The following is a 10,699-nucleotide window of genomic DNA, read 5'->3' on the forward strand; positions in this document are numbered from 1 at the left end:
AGTAGTTGTGGTGCATGGGCTTAGCAGCTCTGCAGACATGTGGGGTCTTAGTGGATCAGAGATCAAACCCATGTCTCCTGCCTTGGCAGGTGGATTGTTTACCCCTGAGCCACCAGAAAATCCCGTTTTTCTCCTTTTTGAAAACATTTGGAGAGTTCCGGGCATCTCTTAAGTAGAGAGACTGTGATGAACCCTCTGTGACCTTACCCAGCTGCAGCTGTCAGCATTTTCCATCCTTGTTTATTCTGTCCCCTTGATTTTTTTCCCCTGTCTTTGCTGGAGCGTGTTAAAGCAGGTCCCAGACATCTTCCCAGTTAGTAATAATAAAAATCCTATTCATAAGGACTGTTATTTTGTATCACCACAGTGCTGTCATCCATCAGCCCTAACAAAATTAGCAACAATTCTTAATATCACTGAATAGCCGAAATCACATTCAGCTTGGCAGAGTGTTTAAGAACATGCCACAGACATTTTATCCTTATGCATGTTCTTTGTGTGGGTGTTTGAATGGGGCTTCCCTGGTGGCTCAGACGGTAAAGAATCTGCCTGCAGTGCAGGAGACCTGGGTTTGATCCCTGGGTCGGGAAGATCCCCTGGAGAAGGGCATGGCTACCCACTCCAGTATTCTTGCCTGGGAAATCCCACAGACAGAGGAGCCTGGCGGGCAACAGTCCATGGGGTCGCAAAGAGTCAGACAGAACTGTAGTGACTAACACTTCACTTGAATAGCGGGGGCGGGACAGACCGCCCCTGGGGGGAATGACGGGTGTGTGTAGGGGGGGAGAGGATGCTGAGCTGTCCCCTTGACCCTCTCAGATGACAGGGACAAGATGAGCAGCAAGCACCAGCTTGTCACCTTCGTCTCCCTCCTGGAGACCAACAAACCGTACCTGGTGAACTGTGTCCGCGTCCCCGCTCTACAGGTGGGTCCCGTGCCAGCCGCCCCGCCTCCCTCCCAACTGCTGGCTGCCATGGCTACGTTCCTCTGGGCAAGAGCCCTGGGGGCGTTGGGGGGGGGCCTGGAGGAGCACCTTCCCTCAGGCTGGCTGCCGGCTCCTCCTCCTGGTATCCATTCATTATTGGCCGAGCGCCTGCCCGGTGCCAGCGCTTGGGGAAGACACACGAGGCGAGGCGGGACCCAGTCCCTGCCCCCCGGAGCTCACATCTAGCCGGGAAGGGTGGGCAGGAGCAATAGACACAGTGCAGCTCTGACTGAAGGAGCAGAGCGCGGAAAGGACCGGGCCAAGGGACTGGGGTGGGGAGGGGAGGGGAGAGGCCCTAGTATGGAATGAGGCCATCTGGGTGGGCCTCACTGAGAAGGTGCAGTCAGCAAAGGCCTGAAGGTGGGAGGGCTGTAGGGATCTCTGGGGGAAGAGCGACCTAGGCAGAGGGAAGAGCAAGTGCAAAGGCCCTGGGGCACCACATGCAGGGTGTGAACAGGGAACAGCTGGAGCAGAGCCAGGGTGGGGGAGAGTGGCTGAGGTGAGGTCAGGGAGGCAGATGAGACCAGATCTCCTCCTCCCCACCACCAGAGGGTTCTGAGCAGAGCTGGATCAGGGACTGACACGGGGCAGAGTCCGCAAGCCCAGTGAGGAGGCGACTGCAATCACAGGACAGGAGGGGATGGTGGCGGGGACCGAGGATGGGGCTGAATGGGGGGCGGGCAGGAGCCCAGTCAGGCGGGCGCCCCTCTAAGATGCCTATCCGCTGCTTCCTGTCTGCTGCCCCCTCTCTTCCAGTCTCTCCTGCTGTTCAGCCGATCCCTGGACACCAATGGTGACTGCTCCCGCCTGGTGGCTGATGGCTGGCTGGAGCTCCAGCTCGCAGACACTGAGAGTGCTGTCCGGCTCCTGGCGGCTTCCCTGCGGCTCCGGGCCCATTGGGAAAGTGCCCTGGACCGGCAGCTGGCCCACCAGGCCCGGCGGCGGCTGGAGGACGAAGGGGAGGAGGAAGAGGAGGAAGCCCCTGTCAACCACAAGGAGGTGGTGGCCCTGAGCAGGGAGCTGCTGCAGTTCATGGCATCCAAGGTACCTGCCTCCTGGGCACCTGCGCCCTTGGCTGGAGGGGCCGTCAGCCACAGGGATGAAGGCTCCGGAGGGCCCTGGCTTCCAGCTCATCAAGACGCCCACATTTGGGGGTTTTCAAACCAGAGAGGTTGATGACAGGCTCAGGGTTACACAGCTCGTAAGGGTGAACCCAAGATTTACTCCAGGAGCCACCCCCTTAACCCCTGCAGCCCTCATTCAACAGATGTGTATTAATACCTGCTGCATCTGGGGTGCTGCTGCTGCTGCTAAGTCACTTCAGTTGTGTCCGACTCTGTGCAACCCCAGATGGAAGCCCGTCAGGCTCCCCTGTCCCTGGGATTCTCTAGGCAAGAACACTGGAGTGGGTTGCCATTTCCTTCTCCAATGCATGAAAGTGAAAAGTGAAAGTGAAGTCGCTCAGTCGTGTCCGACTCTTTGCGACCCCATGGACTGCAGCCTAGCAGGCTCCTCTGTCCATGGGATTTCCCAGGCAAGAGTACTGGAGTGGGGTGCCATTGCTTTCTCTGCATCTGGGGTACAGGTTACCCCTTAGTAGCAGTTAAGGGTGTGTGAGATATGATAGAGAAGCTGTGAGGTGCATGGAAGACAGATGGGAAGAATTGGACAGAGCATGCTTGAAACCGAACCCCCACTTCTTTATGTGGTACGCGGGTTGAGAATTGCTTCTGATTCTACTACGCGTGGATGCACTGGGACCCGGAGGACTGGAGAAGGGGGAATGGGCTGACATGCCAGAGAAGGGGCAAGGTGGCCACACTTGAGGTCTGAATGTGTTCCCACAAGGGATGAGGAGGGAAGGGGCCTGGGGAGAGCAGGTAAGGGAGCGTTCTAGACAAGCCTTTGGTCATGAGTGTCTGAAACCAGGCTCTGAGTGGCTTAAGCAATTGGCCCCTTAACTGAGAAGTCCAGGGGTGGACTTCAGGCACAGCTGGATCCAGGCCCTCCCACTGTGTCTGCCTATCTCCTGTCTGCTGATAGAGTCTGTCTGCTCTGTCTCCCGTCTCTCTTTGCTCAGGTTTCCTACAGCCTCCGGCGGCTCACAGGGCTGGAAGCCCAGAACCTCTACGTGGGACCCCAGACCATCACGGCTGCCCCCAGTCTCCCTGGCCTCTTTGGCAACTCTGCCCTGTCCCCCCACCCCACCAAAGGGGGCTACGCAGTCACTGACTTCCTTACCTACAACTGCCTCACGGTGAGCACGGATGCGCACCTTGGCCCCTCATCCTCCTGCCCCTGAGAGTGGGATTTTAGAGATTCCCCCCAGCACCCCCAAACACATTCCAGCTTAGTCCAGGGATGCAGTTTCAGAAAGGGCCTGCAGCCCCGAGGACTTCTGGGAAGGTCCCAGGCTGGCGGTGGGGAGCGGGGCAGGGAGCCAAGCCCTGACACAGCCTGCTGTCACAGAGCGACGCGGACCTGTACAGCGACTGTCTCCGCACTTTCTGGACCTGCCCGCACTGCAGCCTGCACATGCCCCTGACGCCCCTGGAGCGCATCGCCCATGAGAACACCTGCCCCGAGGCCCCACAGGACGGCCCCCCAGGTGAGGCTGGGGCGGGGCCCAGACGCCTGTGTCCGCCCCGCTGTCCGTCCAGCCTGGGGTTCTTTCCGTGCACCTGGGGGTTCATGCCACACTCCGGGGATCCACAACCTCAACCCTCTGCCTGGCTGGTGCCACGATGGGCTTTGTCCCTGAGACCCAGAGCCTGGGACATGGGGGCCTGGAGCCACCTCATTCCCGCGCCTCTGCCTGTCTCTCTCTGGAATCCGCCGCCATCTCTCTGATCTCTGCCTCTGCTCTTCTGCTCTCTTTTTCTCTGTTGTCTGCGAGGCGTCTCTGCCGCGGCCACACCCATCCTCTTGTCACCCGGAGGACGCCGCAGTGGGCAGACCTGGGCAGAGTCTGCTGTGGTGCGTCCCACGCCACACTGGCGCTCACGGGGAGATGGCTGCGAGGCCATGTGGTCCCACCCCAGGGTGCTCTCTGTCTCTTTCAGTGTCTGTGTCTCCACTTGTGTTTTTTCTCTGTCTCTCTCACCCCATGGGGACACAGAGTAAAGACTTGCCTCTGTGTGTGTGTATTAATCAAGGAAGGCTTCCTGGAGGAGGCAGAGCTGGAGTTCCCCAGAGGCCAGGAGAGAGCCTGAGCCACAGAGGTTCCTGGTATTTGGGTGGGGGTGAGAGCACGCGGTGGAGCACCCCCCTCAACCCCCTTCTCCTCTCCCCTAGGGGCTGAGGAAGCTGCCCCCGAACCCCCCCAGAAGGCATCTGCCCTGCAGAAGCCCTACCACTGCGAGGCCTGCCAGAAGGACTTCCTGTTCACGCCCACGGAAATCCTGCGGCACCGGAGGCAGCACGTGTGAACCCAGCCCATCCCGGGCCAGGGCCAAGGCCAGACTGCTGCCCTCGCTCCCAGCCTAGGCTCGGAACTGTGGTCTGAGCCCAGCCCCGAGGTGGAGGGAGCATAAATACGTGAATAAACTCTCACAGATGGACTCGGGTCTGTAAGCCTGCCCATCCATAAAGTGCGCTTCCCAGGTGGCGCAGTGGTAAAGAACCCGCCTGCCAATGCAAGAGACGCAGGAGAAGCAGGTTGGATCCCTGGGTCAGGAAGATCCCCTGGAGAAGGAAATGGCAACCCTCTCCAGTATATTTGCTGGAGAATCCCCATGGACAGAGGAGGCTGCCAGGCTGTGGTCCGTGGGGTCGCATAGACGTGACTGAGCACGTGTGTACACACATCCAGAAATCACAACCGTCTCTGCTGGTCCTCCCCGTGGCCTGACTCTTATCCCTCCTGTTGCAGCAGCCGCCTGATGTGTCCTGGGGTAGATCCCGGGAGTTGAGGCTGAACAGGGACCTCAGACTCCAGGTCCAGGGTCTGAGGCGACTGCTCTCTCTGAGTCTGTCTCACGGCCTCTGCTTTCCCTCGAACTCAGAGACCCCGGCCTGGCCCATTCACGTGTGTGGCTTTAGGAGCTGGGTGGGGTGGGGTCAGTGCTCTGCGGCCCATGGGCTGCCTGGTCACGGGGTCCATTCTGCTGTGCTGTCCGTGGGCAGGTCTCAGCCATCCCCTCGGGACTCCTCGACCATGTCTCCCCGACGGATGTGAAAGGAGAGGGAATGCTGTAAACAACGATGGAAGTAAATTCTGCAACTCAGGTTTGAAATCTGGGTGAGGCAGGATGGATGTGGTCAAGACAGAGACCATCGTGGGGTAGAGGAAAGAACGAGACCCAGCAAGAAGGAAACAGAGACACAAACTACCTGAGCCCAAGAAGAAATAGATAAACGGCACAATGCTGTGTATCTGTTGGGTTGGCAAAGAAATTCATTTGGGTTTTTCATAGCAGCCTACGGAAAAACTCGAATGAACTTTTTGGCCAACTTAATACTAAGGCAATTTAATTCGTAGTTAGAGACGCAGAGGACAGGCTTGGATGGGTTTACTGGTGACCTCCAGCAGACGGGGACTGAAGGCATGACACTCAACAGCGGCTCATTCACAGTGTGGAAGAGGACGCCTCTGGGCCAGCACTGCCCTGATGCCAGAACCAGACCCAGAACCCCTTCCTCGAGGTTACAATTCACAGTCAGCCACAGATAAAGAACAGTAGTACATCGTGGCCAGGTGGCATTTACTCTAGTGAAACAAAGTCGATTCAACATTTGAAAGTCAATTAATGTGATTCACCCTATTAAAAACAGAAAAGGCATTTGACAGATTTCAATACCTTGTGGCCTTGGATAAAGCCCCTTAACTTCTCTGCTCTAGCGTTTTTTTTCTCTGACAAGTGAATGCAGCTGAACTATTTTTCTCAGAAGGTTCATTTTGATACAGAAGTCCTGGACTTAAGTTTAATAATTAAATAAATATAAAAATAAAATTAATAAACAATTAGAATCAATAATAAAACAAAAGTACAAGTAATAAAATGATAATTAAATTAAACCAAATTAGAAAACTGCCCTACAAAAGATACTAAGAAAAATAACAAAAAATGCAAAGGCAAGTGTAGACTTGGAGAAAAAATATATATGGCAAATATGTCATATAATTAACTGTACCTATTACATAAATACAGAAACTATGTTATACAAAAAATTCAAATCAATAAGGTTTGAATTTGCTTTATAAGTGGCAAATACTGAATATAAACCCCCAAAATAGAAAAACATGGTTAATAAGCCCATGAAAAAATACTTGTCATCATTACCTGTCAGGGAAATGCTATTAAAACTGCAATAAATATCACAATAACGCTCATTAGAACGGCTAGCATAAAAAACCCAATGCTAAGTCAGTATGTGGCGCAAGCAGAGTTCCCATACGTTGCTGGTGGGAGTGTTAATTGATAAAATGACTGGGGAAATAATTCAAGAATCTCCTAAAAATTGAGCCTGGGCGCGTCCTCTATGACCTGGCAGTTCCACTTGTAAACGCACACTCTGCAGAAATGCACAAGTGTGTTGTGTGTTGGCAATAACATTATTTGTAACTAGAACCCCACCAAATGCCTATCGACAAAAGAATAGTTAAGTAAATCGTGATCAATTCTTACAACAGAAGGGCCTAAACCACAGCTCCATGCAACCTAGTGGGGGTCGCGGCAGCACCAACCAGGTTGCTGGAGGGGGCGCTCACGGTTTGTTTCTTATCTGGATGCTGGTGGCGCAGGTAGGTTTCATTTTCTGGGAAAATTCAGCAAGCCAAAGATGCATGCACTTTTCTGTATATCATGCTTCAAGAGCAAATTTTTAAAGGTTGGTGAATGAATGCCTATCAACTTTGCATTTTGAGAGATCCTGCTACACTGAAGTGGTACAAATTCCCCTCAAAGAAGATGAAAGCACCCATTTCCCCAAGAGCCTCACCAGCACTTAATCCGGGTCAGTCTGGGCCACCTATCAGAATAGACATGTTTCTTTGGGGAACTAATGGATAGTAAGAGCTTCTGGAACTGTTAAGGAAGGCCATAGAAATCACCGTTAAGGAGCTGGGACCCGATTCTGATAGATGCTCTTCCGGCCATCTCTGGGCATTTAGAGTTTTCTCCCTTCTTTCACATATTTTAAAATCTTGTAAAATTTATTTTATCTTAATTTTTGGTTGAACCGGGTCTTCCTTGCTGTGTGCAGTCTCTAGTAGGAGCGGGGGCTACTCTTCATCACAATGCGCCTGCTTCTCATTGCCACGGCTTCTCTTATTGCAGAGAACGGACTCTAGAGCTCAGGCTCAGTGGTTGTGACCCACAGGTTTAGTTTCTCCACGGCAGGTGGAATCTTCCCAGATCAGGGATCAACACATGTCTCCTGCATTGGCAGGCAGATTCTTACCTGCTGCGGCACCAGGGAAATCCCTATTTCTCTAGTTTCAGTACCTTGAGTTGGGAAGTCATTTTCAGGGGCCATAACAGAAAAGGGATAGAGACAATAAAAGAAATGTTTTGAGGGAGTAAAGTCATCATAAACAAAGCCAAAAGACAAGCAGCAGACTGGGAGAGGTGTTTGTAACATCTATGATGAAGCTTAAGGTCTAGAATATATAAAGAGCTGCTACAAACCAATGAGAAAATGACAAAGAGCCTAGGAAGGACAGAGTCAAAAGATCTGAGTCCACACAGAAGAGGAAATAGAAATGGCCCAGAACAGTGTACAAAGATGCTAAGATTCACTTGCAATTAGGGGAAATAAGAATGATTAATTCAGTACAGCCTGTTTGGTAGGACATTCGAGAGAATCTATCAAATGACCTGGTAAAAATGCCCCTTCCCTTGGACTAGTGATTCCACCTCCAGGAAGTTATCCTATAGATACACATATGTCTGAAAATGACATATGGTCAAGGATATTCATGCCGGCTTGCTTTGTAGGAGCAAAAGATGGGAAACAGCTTAAATGTCTCTCCATATGAAACTGCTTAAATATTAATAAACCCCACCCAATATAAGGGACCACTATGCAGACATGCCAAACAAAAGCAGGCTTTGTACTGACACAAAAAATATCTCCAGATTATACTAAGTGAAAGGGAGCAAGTTACAGAACCATGTGTCAGATGATCCCATTTTTTTTAAAATGGAAACATTTTGTGTGCGTGCGTGCGTGCTTAGTCATGTCCAACTGTTTGTGACCCCATGGCCTGCCAGGCTCTGCTGTTCATGGGATTCTCCAAACAAGAATACTGGAGCAGGTTGTCATTTCTTCCTCCAGGGGATCTTCTCAACCCAGGCATCGGACCCACATTTATTTTGTCTCCTACCCTGGAAGGCGGATTCTTTACCCCGAGCCACCCACCTGGGACGCCCTCTGCGTATGCGGATGCCCTTTGCATATACTCAGGTACCTGAATAGCGTTACACACCAGCTGAAACAGATTCACCGCAAACTTAACTAATGGTCGTCTCTGCAAAGGGGAGGGAGGGAGAGGAGGGGAGGGGAGGCAGGAAAGAGAGATTTTCTTTTTAACTGTATTGAGGTCCAGTTTACATACAATAAAACGTCCGTGCATTTTGGCAAACACAGCTGTGTAACCACCATTCCAATCAAGACAGAACATTTTCTAAACTCCAGAAAGTTCCATGGTTCCTGCCTCTCATGGTCAGTGTCTCACGGCAGCCTCAGCCCCAGGCTGATCTTTTCTCTGTCACCATTTATTAGATTTCTCTTTTCTAGCTGCTGCTGCTGCTGCTAACTCACTTCAGTCGTGTCCGACTCTGTGTGACCCCATAGATGGCAGCCCACCAGGCTCCCCCATCCCTGGGATTTTCCAGGCAAGAACACTGGAGTGGGTTGCCATTTCCTTCTCCAGTGCATGAAAGTGAAAAGTGAAAGGGAAGTCGCTCAGTCGTGTCCGACTCTTCGAGACCCCATGCACCGCAGCCCACCAGGCTCCTCCGTCCATGGGATTTTCCAGGCAAGAACACTGGAGTGGGGTGCCATCGCCTTCTCCGTCTCTTTTCTAGAATTTCACATAAATGGAGTCATACAGCATGTTCTTTTTGTGGTATTCCATTGTCTGAATATGCCACAGCCTCTTCATTCTCTAAATGTTTGGGTTATTTCCAGTGGGGAGGTACTATCTATGAAATAAAGTTGCTATGAATGTTCATATGTAAGGTTTCATGTGGACCTGTTTTCATTTCTCTTGGGTAAACACTTAATGAGCGGAATCGCTGCCTTAGGTAATTGCTACACTTCAGGTGAGTGTATGTTTATGTTTAAAAGAAACTGCTAAACAGTTTTCAAAGTGGTTCATCCATTTACCTTCCCTCTCACGGTACAAGTGTTCCAGTAGATCCACTTTGTGGTTTTTAATTTGCGTTTCTCTGTTCCCTGATGACAAATGATGACGTGGGGCATCTCTTCATGTGCTTATTGGATATTTGGACCGTCTCTTTTGTGCAGCACCCATTTATGTGTTAGATCTATTTTCTGTTGGGTTGTCTTTTTTCCCCACTCGTTTGCAGAGGTTCTTTAGATAGTCTGGATACAAATACGTGTTGAATGCCTGTACTACCAGTGTCTTTTTATTTGTGGTTTGCCTTTCTATTTTAACGATGTCTGTTGAAGAGCAGAAGTTATTAGTCTTAATATACTTCAGTTTGTCCAATCTTCCTGTACAGTTAGTTTTTCTGTGTCCTGTTAAATATATCCCACAACTATTTATTGAGCATGTATTATATCCCAGGCTGGAGAAGGAAATGGCAACCCGCTCCAGTATTCTTGCCTGGAGAACCCCGTGGACAGGGGAGCCTGGTGGGCTGCTGTCCATGGGGTAGCACAGAGTCGGACAGGACTGAAGTGACTTAGCATGCATGCATGTATTGGAGAGGGAAATGGCAACCCACTCCTGTGTGTTCTTGCCTGGAGAATCCCAGGGACGGAGGAGCCTGGTTGGCTGCCATCTATGGGGTCGCACAGCGTTGGACACGACTGAAGCTACTTAGCAGCAGCAGCAGCAACTGCTCTAGGAATCTGGATGGGAAGTCTAAACTTGGCTTTTAGGAAGCTTTCCACCTCAAACACTTGCACACATGTGCAGACCGTGTGACGTGCTTCTGTGCTTCTACTTGCTTCGGCTGTTTCTCTAGAGGGGAATTTACTGTGATGCTGGTGCCATCGAGGCCTCAGGACCCTTAGTTGTTCGGACCTTTTTGAAGATCCTGCACCTTATGCTTTGGTAGTTCTATATTTTTCCAAAATAGGGCACCCCAAATCGTATGAACCTCAGGCCCCATAAAACCTGAATCTACCTCATTATAACAGAAAATTCGAAGCCACAAAGACTCTCATCAGTTGAGTAATGGCTGAGTAAATTTGGCCCTGGAGCTCTCCTTGGTTGTAGAAAAAGCAAAGTCTCCACTCAGGGTAGAATCATGGACTCAGCATGGACTAGGGGACTCACCTAGTGAGTCCAGTAAGACTCAGAGCTCCCAATGCAGGGGCCATGGGTTCGATCCCTGGTCAGGGAACTAGGTCCCACATGCCACAAACAACTATGAGTTTGCATACCACAACTAAAGATCCCACGTGCCACAACTAATACTTGGTGCAGCCAAAGTAAAAAATAAAAATAAATATTAAAAAAAGAAAATGGACTCAGGAGCCAGACGATCTAGATTCAAATCCTAACCTTGCTACCTACT

At 51.1% G+C, this 10,699-nt stretch overlaps 1 protein-coding gene across 2 annotated transcripts in view; it reads left to right on the forward strand.

The window, feature by feature from the left end:
- The window catches only part of DHX34 (DExH-box helicase 34), a 31,025-nt gene extending 22,219 nt beyond the window's left edge, over positions 1-8,806 (forward strand). Inside the window, exons 13-19 of one of the 2 annotated variants that reach the window (XR_008200895.1) lie at positions 820-926; positions 1,743-2,030; positions 3,067-3,243; positions 3,456-3,594; positions 4,281-5,213; positions 8,265-8,393; positions 8,727-8,806. Coding sequence is in view for 1 of the 2 variants with exons in the window: in XM_052656029.1 (XP_052511989.1) it covers positions 820-926; positions 1,743-2,030; positions 3,067-3,243; positions 3,456-3,594; positions 4,281-4,414 (845 nt within the window). In the remaining variant the exon portion in view is untranslated. Of the gene's footprint in view, positions 1-819; positions 927-1,742; positions 2,031-3,066; positions 3,244-3,455; positions 3,595-4,280; positions 5,800-8,264; positions 8,394-8,726 lie in introns of those variants that run through there. The other variant, XM_052656029.1, reaches the window with a different exon arrangement.
- Positions 8,807-10,699: the final 1,893 nt, after the last annotated feature.

This window comes from Budorcas taxicolor, chromosome 18 (assembly GCF_023091745.1).
Source record: "Budorcas taxicolor isolate Tak-1 chromosome 18, Takin1.1, whole genome shotgun sequence".
NCBI lineage: Eukaryota > Metazoa > Chordata > Mammalia > Artiodactyla > Bovidae > Budorcas > Budorcas taxicolor.